At 45.4% G+C, this 24,112-nt stretch overlaps 3 protein-coding genes across 5 annotated transcripts in view; 2 read left to right on the plus strand and 1 right to left on the minus strand.

Moving 5' to 3' along the window:
- The window catches only part of LOC310660977 (uncharacterized protein), a 776,342-nt gene that overhangs the window by 318,329 nt on the left and 433,901 nt on the right, over positions 1 to 24,112 (plus strand). The gene's annotated exons all lie outside the window — the stretch shown is intronic.
- Positions 1 to 24,112, plus strand: part of LOC310660834 (uncharacterized protein) — a 69,375-nt gene that overhangs the window by 25,906 nt on the left and 19,357 nt on the right. The window lies entirely within an intron of this gene.
- Positions 1,363 to 23,943, minus strand: GIMAP8 (GTPase, IMAP family member 8). The gene is made up of 8 exons (XM_083407209.1): positions 23,790 to 23,943; positions 22,153 to 22,177; positions 20,350 to 21,147; positions 12,964 to 13,477; positions 7,581 to 7,733; positions 6,008 to 6,065; positions 4,145 to 4,169; positions 1,363 to 2,562 (listed from the first exon to the last, which is right to left on the minus strand). The coding sequence occupies exons 2-8, from the start codon at positions 22,169 to 22,171 to the stop codon at positions 1,733 to 1,735; spliced, it is 2,397 nt and encodes a 798-aa protein (XP_083263335.1). The 5' UTR covers positions 22,172 to 22,177; positions 23,790 to 23,943; the 3' UTR covers positions 1,363 to 1,732.

Below are 24,112 nucleotides of genomic sequence, written 5' to 3' on the forward strand. Positions count from 1 at the left end.
CTCGTCTTACATAGTGGCTCCTAGATCCTGTTCATCACTTCTAGGAAATCTAACCGCCCTTTTTGCACAGTCTTGAGCTCACACACAAGCACACAGGGGTCTTCCTTTGCCCAAGGCCGCATTCTATACTCTTCTAGGCTTCTTTGGTTTGGTAAATAGCTTTGTTGCAGAGTCATGTGAATCCGTATCACTGCAAGAGGGAGAAAAACTGAGCATGGCTTTTAAGCCATGTAGGTTGAGATTGTAGCAGGAAACCCCCCCCCCACCATCATTCAGTTTGTACAGACTTCACACACACACACACACACACACACACACACACACACACGCTACACTTCTGTTATAAATTCATAGAAAATCAACCATACATCAGATTTGCACTGTTCCACTTTTATTTTACTCCATGAAGGAAAGACTACAAAATGGGGAAGGTTTGATACAGGGCGCCATAATCCCTTCACCATCCCAGCACATCCACAGGAGCCCTGCCCAGTTGCTATGCCAACCCTGATGATCCCAGGCAGAAGACAATCAAAATCACAAAGAACTTGCATATGGGAGTGGATTCAGCATGATCAGATTTCCCTCAGGGGGCAGGAAACTGCGACTACCTTTTGTCTTCAGAAAATGACACATGGGGAGGGGGAGAAGGGAACCAGCCAGGTGACAGGACGCTCAGGTTACCACCACAACTCCTCCCTCAACCCCTCCTTTCTGTAATGTATGCATGATGTTTCTGGGGGTGGGCTTGACCTAGAGGAGGGGAATTTCAAAAGTTTTTATAAGGTCTTGCATACCATTGTTCTGGGTCTTTCCTCTCTCCTGCGAGTGAGGGTAACAACCTGCTGCAACAGTACAATAAAGGCCAAGCCTACAGGCTGCTGATTTGCTCCAATTTACTCTGGTTGGTGTCTTTACTTTTTGTCCAAGGGAGCCCTCGGATTTTTCCGGTAACAAGATGAACACAGGAAGTTGCTTTTGGGTGGGGCAGGAAGAAATCTAGATGTGATTACACATTGCTTTTGGAGCAAAGCCAGCCGCCTTGGGAAATCAACTTGACATGGCCAGAGCATTTTCAAGAAAGGCAGCCAGAGCCTTTCATGGATAGCAGCCCCCTCTCTGCACAACCCCGCCACCCCCATTTTCTGGTCACGTTTTTAAACAGTGGGTACTCTTGGTTCTTATTTCAAGCCATTGAAGGCAATTGCTCTAGAACGGTGGTGGTGAACCTATGGCACTCAGAGCACCCAGTGAGCTTCATGGCTGAGTGGCAGGGATTCGAACCCAGCTCTGAGCCTGACATTCAAACCACTACTGCCTCTCACTGCCTCTAACCTTCCAAGTTAAGTTAGGTTGCTCATCTTGCCACACAAGAGTTTATTTCTTTATTAATTACGTTTATATCCCACCTTTTCCTCCAAGGAGTTCATAATTCTCTCCCTCCCCATTTTATCCTCACAACAACCTTGTGAGGTAGGCTACGCTGAGAGTGAGGGATTGGCCCGAGGTCACCCAGTGAGATTCATGGCTGAGTGGTGGGGATCTGAACCCCGAGCAGTCAGGGATTTCCTAGTCTGACACTTTATCCCAGGGTTTCCCAAATGCGGGTCTCCGGCTGTTTTTTGGACTACAATTCCCACCATCCCTGACCACCGGTCTTGCTAGCTAGGGATGATGGGAGTTGTAGGCCAAAAACAGCTGGAGAGGGTATGAAAGACCAATATGATCTATTTTAGGAGGCAGATGACCCAACTTGAAAGTAAGAAAACACACGCCAAATAATGTACCCCAGCAAAGCGCACCCAATTGCAATCCCCGTAGCGACCAACAACCAATCTGCCACGAGACGCGGCACATTCTGCCTCCTGCCAGAAACGTGCTCTGCTCTTTGCCTGGCCCATCTGCTTCCTATCATGTAACTCCTGAGATCTGCACTGGTTATGTCGGGCTCCAAGTACAGCTCGTTGATGTAATAGCCTCCTCCGTTCTCCTGAACCATGTCGTGGATCATGTCCATCAGCTCGGAGACCTGCTCCTCCCTCTCTTCCCCCTCTGCCCTGTTATTGAAAGCGCAGAAGCGGCTGCCACATTTCTCCATCAGCTCCTTGACAGCCTTGTTCTCTGACCACCCCACATAATCCCGCAAGGAGCCTCCACCTAAATCTTCTTTGCGGGTGAACAAGACCACCATGTGCTTGGTGGCCTCCAAGCCAAAGACATCCTGGACTTGCTTCGCTGCCGCCTCATCTTCTGCCGTGAAACGGCCCACCTGAGTCACGAAAACCAGAGCGTGGGGACCAGGCCTGGACAGCTCAATGCAACGGATGATCTCGGCTGCTAATTCTTCATCACTGAAGGCACCTGAGCTCAAAATATCTGCTGTGTCCACCACCAAGACAGGCCTGCCATTCCAGGTCCCTTGGCCTCTTTGGCAGGTCACAGTAGTTGTTCCTGGCCTAAGCGCCGACACGAATTCTTTCCGGCCAAGGATGGTGTTTCCCGTGGCACTTTTCCCGCAGCCTGTTTTACCGACGAGGATTATCCTCAGTTCTGTGTCTTCTCCTGTGAGCAATGGAGGAGATGTTAGAGAACAGGAGATCAGCAACCAAAGGGTTAGAGTTATCTCCAGGTGAACCCTCAACCCTTTTCTGATATTCAACACAACACCTCACTGCCGTCCAGCGAAGCAGAGGGGGTGAAAATGGCGGCAGCTCACCTGTTTGTTGTTTGGGATGGAAATCAGGCAGGAGCATAGGGTGGGGATTCGCTTCTGCTGCTTGTCTGATGATACAGTGGTACCTTGGTTTTCGAATGTAATCAGTTCCGGAAGAACGTTTCCAAAACGTTTGAAAACCGAAAACTCAATAGGGAAGTCTCAGTAGGGAAACTCATAAAGGAAGCCGAGTAGTGTGTTCAGCTTCCAGAAATCATTCGAAAACTGGAGCAGTTACTTCCGGGTTTTTGGCATTCAAAACCCGAAATGAGGTGTTCAAGAACCGAGGTTCCACTGTATTTCCTTTCCATTACAATTAGTGGCCTTTGTGTTGAAATGAACAGTGTGGTATTGTGTAATTAATCACAACATCCATTATGATCCCTGCTATTTTTGTAGAAAAAAGAGTTTGTTGGAGCTCACAAAAAACTTCTCCCTTGTTCTGTAACACTAACCCACCTGAGAGGTACCGCAGCTGAGCTCCAGCTGAAAAAAATGCCCTGATTATTATTATTTATTAAATTTGTATGTCACCCTTCATCCAAAAAGTACAGGGTGTCTCACATCATAAAAATACGAAACAAGAAAACAAAAAGTATAATGAAACAAGGACAAAAACAAACCAATAACCCCGTTCCCACAAACACATTTAAAAGGCCATAGACAGTTAATCAGCCAAAGGCCTGGCTGAAGAGAAGCTTTTTCTCTTGGTACCTAAAGGATCTGCAATGAAGGCACAAGGCAGGCCTCCCGGGGAGAGCATTCCACAACTGGGGAGCCACTGTAGAAAAGGCCCTGTTCTTGTGTTGCCACCCTCCAGACCTCTCGAGGAGGCGGCACACAAAGAAGGATCTCAAAGGATGATTGCAGGAACCAGGCCGGTTCATATGGGGAAATTTAGCATGTTAAATTTGGCCATGGTGGATAGCAAGACAAATCAGGTAGTTTTTGTTGGAAGCTGGACTGCAGTGGAAAGAAAACTGTGGTGATTGTGCCAAGTACAGCTTAGACCCAGGTTATCTGAAGGACTGTCCTCTCCCATACGAATTTGCCAGGGCTGCAAACAGGGGTGACAATCTGAATTTTTCAGATGGTTTATTCCTGTAGATCATGACATTTGTACAGCTGGTATTGTTCAAAATCCAAGCCGGTTCATATGAGGGAATACAGTCTTTCAGATAGCTTGGACCTAAGCTGTAAAGGGCTTTAAAGGTCCTTGAATTTTGCCTGGAAAATGATGGGTAGCCAGAGAAGCTGTTGTAACCAGGGAATCGTCTGCTCCCTGTAACCTTCAGGAAGGGGAGAGCTGGGAATACTGGTGCGGTTTCAACTGGAACCATTAAAAATAGAGGAAGGGATAAATAACGTTTGTGAGACAGTAGCTAATGTAGATTTCTCCCCCAAAATGTGATGTTTTGCCTTCCTTCTTACCTTCTCCGACGGAATCTTCATCTGCCTGAAATATTTGTGATAGTTTAAGGTTAGTCCAGAGCAGCCTTCGGTTTGCAAACTTGAACACTAATTTGATGCTAGTTGAGAAATGCTTTTAAATCTATTATTATTATTATTATTATTATTATTATTATTATTATTATTATTAAATCACCCACTGCTCTTCTTTAAGAACAACCCCCCTGAATCTTCTCAGTGCTCTGAGGCCTCACTTTTTGCAAAGTGCACAGACCCTGAGAAACAGAGATGCCGTATTTTTCCGTGTATAACACGCTCCCCATGTATAAGATGACCCCTTTTTGGGGGGACTGCGACAAAAAATGGGGGGGAGATTTCCACAGCCACCAATTGTCTGCACGCTCACTGCCATAAGCCACCCCTGCACGCTACACAAAACCACACACAATTGCACACAAGCATCGCCCCTGCAGCAACTAATCACCCAATTGTCGCAGCCGATCGTAAGCAGGCCTTGACGCAGCCACCAATCACACCCCCAATTGCCAGGCGACCCCTCTGCTATCTGTTTATAAGACAAGCCCCCGTTTTTTCCTATTATTTTAAAGGAAAAGACATCGTAATACACAAGAAAAAATACAGTATATAGAAAATGCAGCACAGAAAAACAACTCATAGTGAGGGTTTTGTGGACCCACTTTACAGTATAATTATACTACTACTACCAACAACAACAACAACAACAACAACAACAACAATTAATATTAATAATGAATCAATTGGCAGGATCCAACTTTGATTGAGTGGGGATAAGAGAACTTTTAATAACATCCCTCAGGAGCAAAGGAGGCGTATGTCATTCTGGACAGAAAGAGTATTAGGGAAGGGTGGGGGAGGCATTTTCAGCCTAAGGGCCACATTTCTGACTATGAAAGCTTCCAGAGGCCACATACTAATGGCACGCAGGGCTAGAGGCAAAACCGGGTGCTCATTTTGCTTTTGCCAAGGAGGTGAGTTTGATGGCATCTTTCCTGCTTCCCCAGAGAGAAGAGGCATTATCAGGGTTCGGGGAGAATCTCGCAGCCAGGCTCAAACAGACAAGGAGGCTGTGAGGGAGGCCTGGGGAAGGTCCAGGGGCCACATTGGGAGGCCTGGGGAGGTCATATTCAGCTCCTGGGAAGGACGTCCCCTGTGCTTCGTGTAGGGCTATTCCAAAAATTCTCAGAAAGTATTTGTAGAAACTCTTTGTGTATGTTGAGCTTGGAGAAGAGGAGACTGAGAGGAGATATGATGCCATCTTCCAGTATCTGAAGGGCTGTCCCATGGAGCAAGGAGCCAGGTTGTTTTCTCCTGCTCTGGAGGGCAGGACTCGAACCCATGCCTTCAAGTTATTGGAAAGCAGATTCTGACTAAACATCAGGAAAACCTTTCTGACTGTAAGAGCCGTTCAACAGTTGTGGACGCTCCTTCCTTGGAGATTTTCAAGCAGAGGTTGGGTGGCCACCTGTCAGTGATTCTTTACCTATGTTTCCTGAATTTCAGGGGGTTGGACTAGATGACCCCCGGGTCCCCTTCCAACTCTACAAGACTATGATTCTATGAATTACCTTTCTACTCTCCTTTCTGTTAAATGATCCAAGAGCAAATTGCCCATCCTTTCTTAGAATCATAGAATCATAGAGTTGGAAGAGACCACAAGGGCCATCGAGTCCAACCCCCTGCCAAGCAGGAAACACCATCAGAGCACTCCTGACATATGGTTGTCAAGCCTCTGCTTAAAGACCTCCAAAGAAGGAGATTCCACCACCCTCTTTGTCAGCAAATTCCACTGCTGAACAGCTCTTACTGACCTCCAAAGAAGGAGGCTTACCTCTTGGGGCTTACCTCTGAGGTTTTCAGCAATGGTTCACGTGACATGTTTTCTCCCGTGGCAATTTTCTTGCTTCAAGGTGACAGTCTTCCAGGATTTGTTCCTGCGAACAATGCAAGTTAGTCATTTGCTTGAAAGCCAGCCTGCCCCATGGGCCGAAGACAGGGCATGGGTGCAACGTCTATGATGATACACCAACCCCGTGCAGGGCTTGTTAAACTCAACAGAATTGCCCAAGCAATTCCAAGGGCAACCTTCACCAAGTCTGCTCAGGAGCAAGTCCTACTGAATTCAGTGGGGCTTCTTCCCAGGTAAGTGTGGTTGGATTGCAGCGTTCACGGTTGTATAAATTTAAGTCTTATTTATTTATAGAATATTTTTATTGATTTTCCATTTTTAACATTTTTATAACATCATATCTCCATTTATATGTTTTTAGCTCCATTGAGCTGCTTGTTCCGTCGCCTGGTTTTTATAAAACACATCCTAATTCCACACATTTATACCTTCTCGATTCTACATTTAATCTAACTCATTCTAAGCTTAATACACAAGTAGAAAGTTCCTTTCAATAAACGATGCATGATTTTTCTCAGTCCTGCCAGTGTTTTTATATGTTTGCAGTTACTCTCTATAAGTTGAACAAATTTTCTCCATTCTCTCTGGAAGACTTGGTCACTCTGGTGTCGGATTTTCCCCGTCAGCCTTGCTAATTACGTATAAATTTAAGACTTTTGGGGATAACCCACATCTGGGTTGTGAGTGACATTTACAACATTTACTGCCGCCAGCCTTAAAGCTCTTAATATTTTTTGTCGTAAGCTTACTGGGAAATGATATATAATGAATTGAAAAGGATGCTTAAAATAACCTTTGAGGTGAGGAAAACCCAGAAGCTTTTCTTTTGGGAATTATCGGGACAGAACTACCTAAATTGTATAGAAATTTATACATGTATGCTACTAGTATTTCTTGCCCCAAAATGGAAATAAGCAGAAATCCCAGAAAAGAATAATGGAAACAAAAACTTATGGAACATGCAGAAATGGCGAAACTTACCGGAAGAATAAGAAACCAAGATAAAACTTTTTATAAAAGAACGGAAATTGTTTATTGAATATTTACAGATAAATTGCAAACAGATAAGAACATTGGCAGGATTATTGGAAGAACCTGCAATTTCACAGGAGTTTAAATGAGCAAATTAAATGAATTTGGATATGCAGAAGATATTAAAAAATAAATTTAAGGAACCGCAGAAAGAGGGGGAAGGAAGCCAAACTTTGAAATGCTAAAATGATTGTGAAATTAATGAAATGTATAAATTTGAAAAGTATAAATAAAACCTTTTTTTGAAAAAGCTCTTAATATTTTTATAATTGCACAGATGTTGTTGCAGAAGAAGAAACCCGAGAGTCTTGAAGTTGTTGCAGAAGATTCCTTCCTGTTTTTGCTGCAACAGACTCTGGGTCTTTCTTAGGAGAGAGCCTCCTTGAAAAATGTCTCCGGTTTTGACCCTGTTCTCTTCATCCCTTCTCACCTACCTCTTTGGAGATCACAGGTGTGGCTCCTCCAGATCTTTCTTACTTCTGGACGTTCTTGGACGACATTCTTTTCCTGAAGTTCAGACAGAAAGAGCAGAGGAGGCGGCTGCCGTTGGCTCCAAGCTGGAAAGGAAAGATAGGCTGCAATAAACTACGTTCTCCTCCAGTGAGAAATGGCCAAAACTCCACCCACAGCCTGCCAGGAAAAGCCGTTGGCTTAAAGAAAGAGAAAGAGTTTTTGCCCGCACAAAAGCAATCGTGAGGGTTAATGCTGCTAAGTTCTGCTGCAAAGGATGTTACAGACATTTCAACATTTTTGCACGTGTGTCTTTGCAGCTATTTTGGTCCCGGCGTTTCCCTCCACGACCTTGACTCTCATTGTCTTTCTGTCCCTTATTCCTGTCCTGAAGTTTTAAAGGGGTGCAGGCAGCAGCTGCCCAGCAGAGAGGCAAGGCACTCTGCACAAGCTCAGAGACCATTGTGGCCCCATTATCATGGAATCAGAAGATTTGCCTTCAGAGCCTCTTTCTTTTTCCTGGCATTTTGCATATTGTGTAGCTGCAAGCTCAAGTTTCCGACCCCTGTGCTAGAATGGTGGAATATATTAAACTGCCCCCAACTGGGGAGAATAACCTTAACGTATTTTTCTGTGTATAAGACTATATTTCCCCCCAATTTTTTGTAAGTTTAAAATTGGGGATCGTCTTATACATGGAACATTTAAAATATTTATTTCTCAATTTGGGGCTCAAAAAATAGGGGTCATCTTATACATGGGGGTGTCTTATAGACGGAAAAATACAGCAATTAAAATTAAAGTCCTTCTACAGATTTTGCACACTTTCCCTGCAATCGCACTGTGCATGCTACACTTGCTATAGGAAAATGCCAGGGCTCACTTGGATTGTCAAACAAAGACACCAGCCGAAAAATGAGGAGCAAAACAGCAGCCGGTCGGCTTGATCTTTTATTCAAAAGACTGCTGCAACAGGACTTCCGCCTGCCACATGGCAGAAGCAGGAAAAAGCCCTGAGCAAAGGGATGCTTCCTCTTTCATAAGTTTTCTTTTTGTGGGAATATTCATGGATGCAGGAGAGGATATATTGTCTGATTATAGCCTTTCCAACTTGTGTAAACAAGTTCAAAATTTAGCAGAGTAACATTCCCCTTTTTAAACTTGCAGCGGATGCGTTTGCTCAGGCTCGCTAAAGCCTCTATAATAACTTCTGGTATTTCCCCCTTATTCCCTCATAAAAGATAAGACACGACACAGTCTTCTATAAAAGTATAAAAAGAGTTTACTCACACATCATTCTGTTCACAATAGGATCCCAGAAGGCAGACTTAGCTTAGAAAAGTAACACACACCTGAAAACTATCTCATAAGGAGACAGTCCCTTTGTCCTCTCTTGGCTGGAAGTCAAGAGGGCATCTTTGGCTATGCAGATGTTGCTTCTTTGATGCATGTAGTCAAAGAGAGAGATATGGCTGCCCTGCCCTGTGCTTTTGTCATTACCTGTGCAGGTGAGGCCACGCCCACCTATGGTCACATGCAGAGGAAGTCTCTCCCAGCCCAGAAGGAAATAGGAAGTTTACCTGCTGGCTGGACAAACATTCCTCCCCATGTGTAAACATGTTCACTCTAGGAATGTTGTAGTTGTGTTTCACATCTGACACTTTCCCCCATAAACACCTTTGGTAAAGCATCATGCACACATCATAGATGCTTCATACATATGTCACAGATGGGGAGGGGTCTCTGGCAGAAACCCGTCCATCGGGTTCTGCGCCCAACCCTCTCTTGCCCTCCACCTTACCCCCATCGAGTGATACAAAGGAAGTATTGACAAGTTCCTGGGTTTCCAGGTCAGGTAATGACACCACTTTGTCCTGACCCGGGAGCACAATCTATTCTTGGATGGTTGGCTATTGTGCATGAGATGACTACCTGCCTGGCACCCATTTGCCAGGATGCCAGGGAGTATCTCTTGTGCAAGACACTGCTGAGTACGTGATCCCAGGTTTCAGGGATTATGGTTGCCCACATCCCAGACTCCCCCCTTGATAGCTATTCCTTCCCTGAACAGAACAAAGTTGGAATGGTACAAATCCAGACAGGAGAGATTTTATATGCCTTTCTAAAGTTTTCCCAGTGAGCCAGTATGTAGATATGTTTATCAGTGGATATGTTTATTGTTGCATTTGGTGATGTGCAGCGGAGGCCCTTTGAACAGAGATACGAAAAAACTGTGATGAAGTGCTTTGTGGGGACATTTGCAGGAGTGATTGTGTTGAGTTTGGTAGTTTGTGTGTGTGTGTGTGTGTGTGTGTGTGTGTGTGATGTCTGCAAACACCCTGCCCGCCCCCAACCTTTACATAAATTCCTGTAACACACTCCAGATACAGTGGTGCCCCGCAAGACGAATGCCTCGCAAGACGGGAAACCCGCTAGACGAAAGGGTTTTCTGTTTTTCGATGCGCTTTGCAGGACGAATTTCCCTATGGGCTTGCTTCGCAAGACGAAAATGTCTTGCGAGTCTTGAGATTTTTTTTCGCTCCCCACCCCCTTTTTCTAAGCCGCTAAACCGCTAATAGCGTTTTAGCAACTAATCCGCTAATCCCTTAAGCCTTTAATAGCTGCTAATAGCCGCTAATCCGCTAATAGCGCTAATCCGCTAAGCCGCTAATAGGGTTGCTTCGCAAGATGAAAAAACCGCTAGACGAAGAGACTCGCGGAATGAATTAATTTCGTCTTGCGAGGCACCACTGTATATGCATGTGAAATAAGGTTTTTGTGTGGCATAAACAAAACATAGCATGTGGGATGAAACTGCGAGATCTCTGCTGCTCTGTTGTGCAAAGAGGAGATAAACCGCTATGTTGTTTTGCATTCAAGGTGGAGCAGAAGATAGAAACGACTGGCATGAAAAACAGAATGCTCTTCCTGCCTATCGGGGTTGCCCACACTAGGCAGGGTGCTATTTGTAACGGTGCAAATTCTCAGAAATGGTCCACAGCACACAGCTTTTGCTTTTGCTTTTGCTGTTTACTCCCATAGTTTCGCTGCAGCCTTCTCTGCCTTCCTTGGCCTCCTGAGCAGGGAGAGCCTTCTGAAATCTCAATCAGGGATAGTCCGACCAGGAGGTGGGAGAATGCATGTTCTCAAAGAGCCCCTGTTTTCCAGGGACAGCCCAGGAATTGCATAAGCCATCCCAGTTTCTGATTTGATCCGGGAATGCCCCGGTTCCTCCCCTCGGAAGTATCGGAGAACAATTAAAAGTGGTGTGTGGGGGGGGGGGGGGGGAATGGACTCCTGCTTATCCTGAAAATTCCTGCACCAAACAGAGGAAATGGTGATGGTGGCGCACAAAGCCCCTCCTATAATTTTGAAGGAAAAGGTCACCAATCCCCTTTCCATTCCGTAATTGCAATGCTTCAGCTGCCAGCCATTTCTCAGGAAACACTGGGGGTGTTTATTCCTTAATTGTAAATGGAGCCTTGAGCTGTCTACTCATAAGTAAATCCCACGGTATTCAATGGTGCTTACTCCCAGGTAACTGGGTGAAGACTAGGCAGCTTTACACTGCAAGCCGAACCATGTTTACTCAGAAGTAAGTCCCACTGAGTTCAATAGGATTTCCCATGGGGCTGCCCCTACAAATACCAGACAGATGGGCGATTAAAGGGTCTGAGGAACAAGGAGGTGGAATGAGGGATGCCAGGACAAAGTTGATCCAGCTTCCTTTGAAAGGTGGAAATAGTAAATTTCCACTTTCCAAAGCAAAATGAAACAGCCAATATCTAAAATCCTCCCTTTGTGGAATCTCGCGATGCAGTTCTCTAGCTGGAGTTCACAAGGACGCATATAACCATGAAAATGACATGCAAAGGTGCATTTTATTGGGAACTGTGTCTTGCAAAAGTATGTATGTAATTTACAACGGTGTTTGTTAGGAGAAATTGACACAAAAATATGGCTAAACTTTCATAATGGTTCAAAAATAAAAATAATGCATTTCCAGAGAGCTTAAGACAGGAAAAATGAGAAACTGAGAGAACTGAAGTGGATTGATGTATCCACTCCTATGTGGGGTTTAGGAAACTGCAGACAGTTATGTTATTATTTTCATAAAACTCATTTACCTCTTGATTGTAGAAAACCTCAAAGTGCTTTGCAAAATGAATAAAACAACAGGATTATGATTAATAACAATGAAAACATCCACAAATTAAAACCAGCAACAAACTACAAACTTATCAGTATTCTAAATATGTGAGTAGCCTTGTCTGATCAAAAATGTTTTTTGCAGACAGCAAAGAAAAGCAAAGTTGCCTGCCTGATGTTGATAGCCAGGAGGGTTGGTGCCGCCACACCGAAAGAGCAATTACTTATCAATGCAGAACAGATATCATATGGCACCTGTAACTGTGCCCATTCTGCCAATCAAAGCAGTCCAAAGACCACATGTGGGGTCAGGCGATCTCAGGGCTAAACTGCTCCCAACCTGTTAAGGACTTAATATCCTGAGAGCAATGCCTTGAACTTGGCCTGGCAGCAAATCGGGAGCCAGGGCAGGTCTCTGAGCCCAGGCATCCTAGGCTGACAAACACCTGTCAACAATGGTGGCATCCTGCACTCATTGCAACTTCCAGATTAGGCACAAGGGAAGCCCCACATATTTCAGAAAGAAACGAAACACTATGAACTAGATGATATAAGAGCATCCTTCAATTCTTTCCCCTTTCCTCCTCTTTCCTTCTTTCTGTGCAGGGCCTTGATCCGTCCCCGTGAAGGATCTCCCAGAGCTTTTCTATCACCATTTTGATTTTCGGGCACCTTATTTGTCTACCTTAACCATTCCAAAACTTAGGCGGGCCTTTACACTGGCCAGACTAAATATGTTACCGTCAGCTGTTCTTGAAGGTAGATATCAAAAAATTCCATTTGAGAACCGGCTCTGCCCCTGTGGAGCTGGCTATGTAGAGACGGCGTCACACGTTCTCTTGTCTTGCTCCCTATATAAAGATCTCAGGGACGAGACCATTACGCCGCTCCTATCTGCCATCCCCGGCCGCTCTTGCGAAGCCAAATTGTTCTCACTTCTAGCCGACCAGAACAGCTCGACAACAGAGAAGGTTGCCAAATTTATCGAGAGAGCAATGAGACTGAGAGCTGGTATCTGAATGATATTAGTGTCGTCACTCGGATTCCTCGCCTAGGTTTTTATGATTATTATCATTATGTTTTATTATTATTATTTTATTACTTCTGCCAAGTTTTAAGTACTGAGATTATTAATTTACCTACGGTTTTAATAGGTCACAAGATTTTATGGTAACTATATCTGTAATGTATTCCTGTTGGTGTTTGTCCTTTGATGCTATGGCCTGTCGGCTATGCAAATAAAGTCTAGTTACTTACTTACTTCTCTTCTCCAGCTGCCTTGTTATTCAAAGCAAAGTAGCGATTCCCACATTTGTTAACCAGTTTCAGGGGTGCCTTGTTTTCGGACTTCTTCACATATTCCTCCAAGGATTTACCTTTCAAATCCTCTTTGTGGGTGAACACGACAAGCATGCGCTCCCCAAACTTCTTCCTAAACCTTTTCTTGACCTTTTTAGCAGTTTTCTTGTCTTCCGGAGTGAAACGGCCCACGGTGATCACAAAGACCAGAACGTAAGGACTGGACTTGCAGAGTTTTTTGATCTCTCGCTTGTGCTGTTTGAGAGATTTTGAACTAGAGACAGCGGGCGTGTCAATCACAGAAAACTTCTGGCCCTTAAATTCCCCACTCGCCTTCTCGACCTTCTGAGTTGTCGGCTTAGCTGAAAAAGCCGAGTGAAATTTCTCCCGTCCGAGGAGGGTGTTCCCTGTGGCACTTTTCCCCACACCGGCCTTGCCAAGAAGGACGATACACAGTTCTGATTCATCCTTGACCCCTGTGAATTAGAAAGATCACGTCAGAGCAGCGCTCTTCAACTTTTTCGAGCCCACAGCTCCCTTGACCAACCACATTATTGCAGTGGATCCCCTGGGGATCTGTTACACGTAAGGGGGGGGAGTCCCCCCCTTCCTACCCGTCCCTTTTCTTTAAAAAAAAAATATTCTAAATTAATTTTACATTTATGATTTGACATTCAAACTTAGAATACAATAATGAATTATTGAATTCTCTGAATTCTCCGACCTCCCTCCTTCCCTCCGTGGAGTCCACAAACAACATTTTCTTCTGCATCTCATACCGTTCCCTATTTATCTATATAACTCAAATTTTAACCATAGTCTTTTTCACATTGCAAGTGTTATTGTAGTCCTGCTAATGTTTTTAATTGTTTACAGTGTTCTTTCAGGTACTGTGGTACCTCAGGATGAGAACAGAAATTGTTCTCCCGTGGCGCGGCAGCGGCAGGACGCCCCATTAGCTAAAGCGGTGCTTCAGGTTAAGAACAGTTTCAGGTTAAGTACAGACCTCCGGAATGAATTGAGTACTTAAACTGAGGTACCACTGTATATGGAATAAACACACACACAAACATATTTTGAGGAGCAAAAAAGAGGACACATTTGCCAACTTCTACTGGAAAAAGATGGGGAAAAGGTGGTGCTGTGGGTTAAACCACTGAGCCTAGGACTTGCCGATCAGAAGGTCGGCAGTTTGAATCCCCGCGACGGGGTGAGCTCCCGTTGCTCAGTCCCTGCTCCTGCCAACCTGGCAGTTCGAAAGCACGTCAAAGTGCAAGTAGATAAATAGGTACCGCTCTGGCGGGAAGGTAAAAGGCGTTTCCATGTGCTGCTCTGGTTCGCCAGAAGCGGCTTAGTCATGCTGGCCACATGACCCGGAAGCTGTACGCTGGCTTCCTCAGCCAATAAAGTGAGATGAGTGCCGCAACCCCAGAGTCGTCCACAACTGGACCTAATGGTCAGGGGTCCCTTTACTGGAAAAAGAGGACACATGGCAGCCCTCTATGATATTCCCTATCCTGTGCAGCAGGATGTTAAACTCAATGGGGGAACACTTACCAGAATCTTGAGCCACCACTTCTGCCGCTGGAATGTTTGTTGCAACATAACATGTTAGCTACTAGCAGCCTTCGGTCAGCAAACCCAATGCCCCGGGACACGGGTCCTCAAAAGTGCAAACTTGAGAGAGGGTTATTGTAAATTTGTGGGGCCTGTGTTCCTTGGGGGAGAGAGTAGTTAAAAGGTGTCAGGAACTGGGGTTATTGACAGGAGTGGGTGATGGGCTCATGTTTCTACATGCCAAACACTCCTACCTTGTGACCTATTTGTGATGTATCTGGAAATGTATGATGGGAAGGGGCGGAAGGTCTTGGGGTTCACGCAACCCCAAGCTCGGGGTTCCTACTCGCCGTGTGTTTGAACCTTGTTGCAACAAATAAAGATCAGGTCTACTGGCCGCTGTTTTGCTTCTTTAACTTGGCTGGAGACTCCTCCTGCTGCTGACCAGAGGGATCCGCGGGGAGTGACACCCCGACGAGCCAGGCAGCGGAGTAAATCTGCACCCCAGGATTTTTCCTTATCGCTGAAGTGACAGTTGACAAAAGCTCCTCCTCCATTAGCATCACGAGGACCAAACTGGGTCTGCAAAAGCTACTTCCTCTGTCCTGCAAGAGAGCTGGACTCCTTTAGCCGGCCAGGATCCGGATATCTCCTAAATGACACCTTGGCTCCCACTTACCTTGGGGGATCCTGACTGCTTTGCCATATCTCGCTGCCGCTGGCTCACCCGCCCCGGTCTCTTCTCCCTGCAAATGACAGAGTTGCGGCTGTACGAACGATTGCAAGCTCCTTTCTGTGGCAGATTTTTATTTTTGAGTCCCTACATTTTTATTTTTATTTTAAATCCCAGTAAAATCCCACTTATTTCTTTATTTCCACTGATGTGCAGATTTACAGAAGGAAAGCCACCAGCATGACACACATGAAGAGGAAATGTTTTACAAATTCAAAAGACCACACACCCATTAAACGGATACCAATCCAGACATTTCTACAATTGTGCAGTTGGTGTGCCATGAAATGGCTGGGGATATCATTCTCAGGCAAAAAAGGCTTTTAAATGTGTCAAGAGATGGAATCAGTTCCTGTGCTTAGTCAGCTGAGCCTGAGGGTAAAACTCGGTGCCATCAGGGACTAGAGCAAAACTGATCCTACCACAAATTCTTCAAATAATTTTAAAATATTTTGGCCATGAATCCACCCTTAATCTTGGTTTTTGTTTCCTTGTTCTATATGCAATAACTTAATATTTTTCTGGGCAGAGTTGTGGCCCTCAAAACAGGTTCTGAGGCTAAGCCCTGCCTCAAATCAGTTCTCGCTGTTTCTCATTTTGACAAAAACAGCTCTCTAAATTTGTGCAGCAATCTGCATTAAAAATAAAACAAACCTCATGCAAATTCACCAGCATTTAGTGCAAATCTCTCCTTAAAAACATTGTTGTATGTACACATTCTTGCAAGCAATTTCCCCCAACATAATGCATGGATTTTTTTAAAAAGTAATATATGTATTTTATTCCACACTTCCCCCTGCTTTTTGCATTTTCATATACATTGTTTGGCTGGAGAAGTGCACCACAAAATTCAGGAAAGTGTGAATCGCGAAGGTTGGCTGTGTTTCCATTTTATTTCAGAAAGTGCAAATTATGTAGGCTCAATTTTAACTGTGAACTGAATTCCTCCCCTGTCCCTATCCTCGCATAAAGTCCCCTCAACGAGGCATCACCAACCCTCGTCTTTTCACGGGCAAACATTTCGTGAGCCAGGTTTCATCTTGTCATCATGCAAACGTCCCCTTGGATGGCTTCAACCAGCAGATTCTGAATGCCTATTTCGATTTCTTCATGCAGAAATGCTTTGCCTGTGAGCTGCAGTCCTAAACATACCATTGGGCTCAGTTCTGAGCCGACACGTACAAAATTGCACCATGAAAAAACTAATCGGTTTGGACTCCTTTGCCTGCCCCCCCCTCTCACCTGCAGCTTCTGTCTCTTCCCCCTACCTTTTTGGAGATTACAAGAATGATCTCTTCATCAGTGGATTTTTCCTATTTCTGCTCTGTACGCTGCTCCTTCCTCCGCTCTCCCTGAAATCGTTCAGCTTGTGAGACGAAGGTTCGCTCGGAGCTGAAAATGAAAGTTCACAGGGAGGAATAAATTCAGTTCCCTGAAGCAGAGCAGGGGACGCCCCCTGGCTGCCCGAGACAGCAGCAGGTTGGAAGGGAAAAGGCTTTGCAAGCAACTCCGGGGGGAGAGGGAGACTGCAAGAGGCAGAGAGCCCAATCCTGCACATGCATTCTCCAAAGCCAACCCCACAGAGTCCATGGGGCTCACCTCACGGCACGTGGACAGAGAAAAGAGACAGAAAAGTTTCCCTCTCTCATTAGAACTTGTGTCCAGGGCCGGATTGAGGTTTGAAGAGGCCCTCAGCTCCTGAAGGTAATGGGGCCCTTTCTATGTCCAGCTGTCCTTTGTCAACAACAAATTGTCGCTGGTTTTTGTGTGTTGAATATATGCTATATGGTCATTTATGGATGTCATAGGTATCTCGAGCCATTTGCACATCACAAAATATTCATTATATCAAAGTAATTGTTTTTTATCTTCTATTTTGGAAATGAGAAGGGACACGGGTGGTGCTGTGGTCTAAACCACAGAGCTTAGGGCTTGCCAATCAGAAGGTCGGCGGTTTAAATCCCCGAGATGGGGTGAGCTCTTGTTGCTCGGTCCCTGCTCCTGCCCACCTAGCAGTTCGAAAGCACGTCAAAGTGCAAGTAGATAAATAGGTACCACTCCGGCGGGAAGGTAAACTGTGTTTCCATGCGCTGCTCTGGTTCATCAGAAGCGGCTTCATCATGCTGGCCACATGACCCGGAAGCTGTACGCCGGCTCCCTCGGCCAATACAGAGTACAGAGCCAGTATGGTGTAGTGGTTAAGAGAGGTAGTCTCGTAATCTGGGGAACCGGGTTCGCGTCTCTGCTCCTCCACATGCAGCTGCTGGGTGACCTTGGGCCAGTCACACTTCTCTGAAGTCTCTCAGCCCCACTCACCTCACAGAGTGTTTGTTGTGGGGGAGGAAGGGAAAGGAGAATGTTAGCCGCTTTGAGACTCCTTAAAGGGAGTGAAAGGCGGGATATCAAATCCAAACTCTTCTTCTTCTTCAGTAAAGCGAGATGAGCGCCTCAACCCCAGAGTCGTCCGCGACTGGACCTAATGGTCAGGGGTACCTTTACCTTTACCTTTATTTTGGAAATGTACCATTTTTCCCCCTTTACATTTTTTAGGGGACCCCAATAGAATGGGGCCCGAAGCTATAGCTTCTTCAGCTTCTACGTAAATCCAGCACTGCTTGTGGACATTCCCATTTGCAAAATGCTCCCTAAACTGCAGGTCGGATCGGAGCTGAGCTACTTTCCAGAGAGTAACTGCTTTGCTGCTTCAGAACTGATAAGCCATTTCTTATCTCAAGTCTGGCAAACAGACTTGCAGGAGAGGCTTCTCTCAGGAGACAGCTGCTCTTTCTCCTCCTTCACTTTAAAAGCAAGGCAGAATGAAATGCTTTTTGTATTTTAAAGGAATATTTCTGTATTTTATGGCTTAAGGTTAGAATCATAGAATTGATCCTGAGATGATCCCAAGCATCATCTAGTTTAACCCTCTGCAATGCAGGAATCTGCAAGTTGCCGTAAGGGTATTGAATTCATGACTTTGGCGCTATGAGCACCATGTTGGTTTGTCATCAGGAGAATTTAGAGAGGGGAAATTGTGTGCAGGCAAAGGGTTAAACACCGGCTTCTCTGTCTTCTGAATACCCCCTGTGACTTTACCAAGTATGAGAGAGTGCTGGAGGGGAAATAGTTAAATAGGTTGCACAGACAGGTCCCAGGGGGGTGGAGTCAGTGGGACTATAAAACCAGTTCTGGGAGGAGTTCGTTGGGAGTTGTGGGTGGGTAGTTGGTTGGATTGCTTGGGTTGGCTGGTTGGGAAAGGCAGTTGGTAATAGAGAGACAGTTAGGGCAGTTGGTCCGTGAGTGTGTGTGTGTGGGGGGGAGGTAGCAGAGGTAGAGAGAGGAACATAAGACTAAGAAAGGAAAGAGGAACACCGTTTGGAATGCCGTAAAAGTTTTGTTTTAAGTCTGAAATAAAATACACTCTTCTTTATGAATTGAAAAGCTGACTGAGACTGAAGTGATTTTTACCAGAGAGGACCTGGTTGGTGGCAGCGGATTAGTGGTGTACGGGTCAATAGTCCGTGAGATGACCGGGGGCTCTGTACGAACGCCACCCCCCCTCCCCAAACCATTTTTCTTACTCTTTTCAAAATTTCTTTATGGACACTCATTCATGCTTGTTTTGGACTTAACTCAGTCAGTGGTCAGCATCACACATTGAAAGAACAGTAAAAGCACATGACTTCCTTCAAGGAATTCTGGGAACTGTAGTTCACCTCTCAGAGAGCAACAATCCCAGACACCCTTCACAGACTCCAGTTCCCAGAATTCTCTGTGGGGAATCATGCAACTTAAATGTAGAGTGTGCAGTCAGCCCCAGTCACCTATTTGTTAAGTGGGAATAATTATGGTTTGCCACCCAGATCAGAATCCTTCCCATCAACAAGTGGGGATTTTGATCTGTACTTGCTAGGGCACGGCGATATCTGGTTTTCATCACTGCAATGCATCACCAGCTAAACACTGCAATATATTTATTTATCACAATGTCTGAAATAAGGATGGAGCTATATAGGTGTGAACAGATATCTGGTTTTCAACATGGCCATATATCACCAGCTAAACACCATGATATACCGATATATCACAATGTCTGATGGATGGATGGAGCTGTGTAGAGGCACTGACTGGCTTCACGGTTTCCCCCACATTGTGGTTTCTGCATAGCACACACACATCATGATTGGCGATATATTGCCTGCTCAAATATTATGAAACCGATATCAAGATACGGACTTCAAATCAGTTTTGGATGATATATTGTCCAGCCCTAGTACTGGCTTTGATAAGATATGTGAGTTTGTTTCCTTGTCCGCGTACGTGGAATAGTTTTATATGTGCTTTTATTGTTATGTTTGTCCTGTTCAATTGGTTTGACATGTAATTCAGAAATGGGATGAACTGATGCAATCCATCATCAATCAATCAATCAAATCTTTATTACGGCCATAGACCAGAATAAGTAGGGTGGGGTGCAATCATTTAGAATCTGTAAAATGTTTTGGAAAGCTAAAAAGTATTAAAACAGAAGGTATATCTAAAAGACTATAAGAATCTAAAAGAAACGAAAAGAGGGGTTAGGAGCATTAAACGGAAGTGGAGGAGCATAAAAGATTAGTATATAAAAGACTACAACTATCAGTTTTAGAGAGCACTATCATGTGAGGGTTCATTAAATCTAGTTTGTGGTGCGGGTCATCATCCGATGGATCTTGAGCGCTGCTGTGCAGAACCTGGCAACGTCGTATGTTGTAGCAGGATTGGGATCTGACAGCAGCAGGGAGGTATAAAATTGTCCTGTGCGCCTTGGGGTACTTGTGGTGTAATGGGGAGAGGAGGCTGATACTAATGTCTCCGTAATGTCTCTGTAATGTAGGAGGTGGAGAAGCACGTGCTCTGTTGTTCCTGTTTGTCCAGAGTCACAGGGGCATTGCAAACGATACAGTGGCAAATAATAAGCAGGTGATTCTTAGGACATTGCACCCAGACAATCCGGTTTGTTCATTAGTTTATTTGTTTTTCTCCTGACACCTCATAAGAAGCTGGTGGGCTGGCTTTAAAAATCCCCAGCTTTGCTAAAGGGGAGATATTGAGAGAAACGATTACAATGGTAATGTAACAGGTAAAGCACTGCACCACACACACATAAGGCGATAAATACTTTTCTGTAGCTGACACCCTTGCGAGCTTTCCCTTTCCCCTCTCCCTTGGCCCCTTTCCTGCCTTCCGCCATGTAAGATCCAAGCGCTGCCTCCATGTTGGCCGTCTCCAGGTATGGCTTTGCATTCCCCTGAACCATCTCCAGGACCATCTCCATCAGCTCAGAGACCTGGTCCTCCCGTTCTCCTAATGACGCCCTGTTATTAAAAGCGCAGAAGCGCCCCCCGCATTCTTGGACCAGCTTCCGGACAGCCTCGTTATCTGACTGCATCACGTAATCCCGCAAGGAGTCGCCTTCTAAGGCTTCTTTGCGGGTGAACAAGAGGATGGTGTGCTTCGTGGCCTCCGTCCCAAAAATCTCCCGGACTCGCTGGGCTGCCTCCTCGTCCTCCGCGGTGAAGCGGCCCACCTGGGTCACAAATACGAGCGCATGAGGGCCAGGCTGAGAGAGGTCAAGGCAGCGCTTGGTCTCCTGGTCCAGCCTTTCATCGCCATCTCCAGTGCCCAAAATGTCCGCTGTGTCAATCACGGACACAGGATGGCCTCTCCAAGTGCAAGACGCCCTTTGGCAGGACAAGGTGGTTGTCCTGGCCTGAAGTTTCGAATCAAAGAGCTTCTGGCCAAGGATGCTGTTTCCTGTGGCGCTTTTGCCGCCTCCAGTCTTGCCCACAAGGACAATCCTCAGTTCTCCCCTATTTCCTGCGGGTTTTGAAAGACAGCAAAGAGCTGGTCAGCAAAAATATCAGAGCAACCACTTCTGGTGGGATCCCTCTTAATATGTGATTGTTGAGAATTATATTGTTTTCTGATCCTCAGAGAAACTGAATGCATATGTAAAGCAGAAGAACAACAGATTGGGAAACATTTGTGTACACCTGATAAATTCAGCAGTGTAAATAAGTTTTGATGGATGCAATAATGGAATACTGAATGGTTTAGTTTTTTGTAAAATATGCAGGGATTTATGATATGCAAAATGAAACATGGAAAGAGAAGAAGGGAAGTCACTGATATTTTAAGGATGTTAAAATGAGTATTTTAAATTGTAAAACAGAAGTGTGTGTGTGTGTGTGTGTGTGTGTTTATATAGCACCAACTCATGCAAAATATCACACAAAGTACCTATGATGATGATGATGATTTGTATACTGTCCCTCATCCACAAATCTCAGGGCACATATAAACAATAATTATTCAAATGACTGGCTAACCAAGAAACCATAAATAGTTCCAGAGGACCATTGGTATAAACAGCTATGCAAGTATATTTCATACTTCTGCACAGCATCTTGTAACCGAGCATGAACCAAACAAGTTCGTTTCATAACAGGACAGCCGGAAAGTGGAATCTGTTCCTCTGGGGGCATCCTGAATTGGAACAAGAGCTCATTCCTTTTCTAGATTAACTCTCCAAGCTCTGGTCAGTGCAGGCAAGAATGAGCCGGGAGAACCAGCGGCCTGATGCAGCCGAGGGCATCTTTCTGGGTTCCTGCAGATGTGCGTCAGGATGGCATCCCACCCAGGCACCTCCCACCTCCCAAAATGCCAAAATATTACACATTGGTATAACAATATTTTTTCTGCAAATAAATAAAATAGATGTTATTGGGGGTGCCGTGAAAAACTCCTGCGAAATAGATCTGGAATAATCCACCCCACCCCAAGCAGTCAATCTGCCTCTGAGTCACTGGAACCCTTCCTTACCTCCTCTGGTCCAGTCCATCTTCCCCTGAAAAAAATGGCAAGAAATCAAGATGATATTCTCAGGCAGCCTTCCATCTGCAAACCCAGCACCCCACCCCTAGTTCAGAGATGTGGTATCTCAAAAGAGAAAGAGCACATTTCAGACATAAAAATGTTCAGAATATTTTGTAAGCAATGAGAAAGGAAATGCCCACTGAACTGTGCCCAAACGCTGTGGCTCTTTCCTCAGGTGGCACTTCAACAGAATTCAATTAAAAACGTAATTATTATTAATTTCAAATAATATTTTCACGTATTGCAAGCAGAAGAACACCCCTCCTCACCTTGAAGAGAGCACCTGGCAAACATCAGTCTAAACATAGAAGGCTTTATATGACATTTGATGTTTTATTATGTGTTTAGATCTGTTGGAAGCCGCCCAGAGTAGCTGGGGCAACCCAGTCAGGTGTGTGGGGTTCAAATAATGAAATTTATATTATGGTGGAGTGTTTGCTTAATTTATTCATTTCATAAAAGTATACACCCCTTGACTGTAAAAAAAAAGAATATCAAAGCATTTTGCCAAAAGATAAAATCACCATTAAGAAGAATTAACAATGACTTAAAAGCTGAGTTAAAAAGTTAAAATGACAAGACCTAAGAACAGATTAAAAGTCTCGCCAGCTTTCTAAGCATCTGAATAGGCTTGTCTAAACAAGATTAACAGGCCTTCCCAGTGTCCCTATGTTCCAGAGACAGTCCCAGATTTACACAAGCCCCTCCGGTTTCAGATGTGATCCCTGAATGTCCCGCTTTTCCTTAGAATAATAGAATTGTGGAGTTGGAAGGGACCCCGAGAGCCATCTAGTCCAACCCCTGCAATGCAGGAACATCCAGCTGCCCCATACAGGAATCAAACATGCAACCTTGGCTCTAACCAACAGAGACATCCAGGCTTAGGATGTCCCTATGATCATCGGAGAAATGTTGGAGGGCCTGGAGGTACGGAACCCACGAGCCAAGGAGATGAGTAACTAGACAACCTTTAGAAGACATCTGGATAGGGAAGCTGTGTAATGTTTGGTTATGCTTTTATATACACGTTGGAAGCCTCCCAGAGTGTCTGGGGCCACCGAGTCAGATGGGTACAAATAATACAACTATTAATATTATTATGGGATAGGACGTCCCTATTTTCATCGGAAAAACATTGGGGAGGGTAAGGAATAATTTCAGCAAGCGCCAGAAGGAGTACAGTGTCCCTGACAAAAACACAACCCTGCAACTCCCCTGTTCCTGTTTGTGGTGGAAGAGAAGCCCCAGTTCGGGCGCACTCTTAAGCCACAGTCGGTCGATCAGCCTTTAAGGATCCTCCACAGGGATCCTCCCTTGCCTTTTGTTGCAACAGGCTAAACCCAGCTGCTGCCTCCCTAGGAAGCTTGAGGGCAGGGGCACAGCCTGGAATGTCTGGGCATATTTAAGGGAGCTGCTTCTGAGCGAGGAAGGTGCGCCCAGGAGCGCGGAGAGGCTGCCCAGGGCTGCCAGCCAGACAAGGGGCGTCTCCCGGGTCCTCTTGCAGCAGGGGCTCCCTTTGCAACGAGATCCTTTTCTCCCCCCTTCTCTCCACCACTCTGCCCTTCCCAGATGGCAGACCTCACCTCCTCAGCTGCTTCTGCGGATCCTTCCTCGTTCCGCGTCGTCTTCCACGCCGGTTTGAGTTTTCCTGCAGCGAACGGGAGCGAGAGACGAGCTGCTTCTCCGAAGGAAAAATGAAAGTAGCAGCTGAATTAGGTCCTCTTCTGCTTGGAATGGGCAGGACAAGAGTTCCCCCCAGTGGCTGCCTGGAGAACCAGCAGCTGGTTTGGGCGGTGGGTGGCGGCGTCGGGCGCTTTTCAGCTTAGAGAAAAGGCGAGCGCACGAGAGGCTCGTAGAATCCGAGAATTACAGAGTTGGAAGGGACCCGAGGGTCATCTAGTCCAAC

The sequence above is a fragment of the Podarcis tiliguerta genome, assembly GCF_965153285.1.
Source record: "Podarcis tiliguerta genome assembly, chromosome: 12".
In the NCBI taxonomy this organism is placed as follows: domain Eukaryota; kingdom Metazoa; phylum Chordata; class Lepidosauria; order Squamata; family Lacertidae; genus Podarcis; species Podarcis tiliguerta.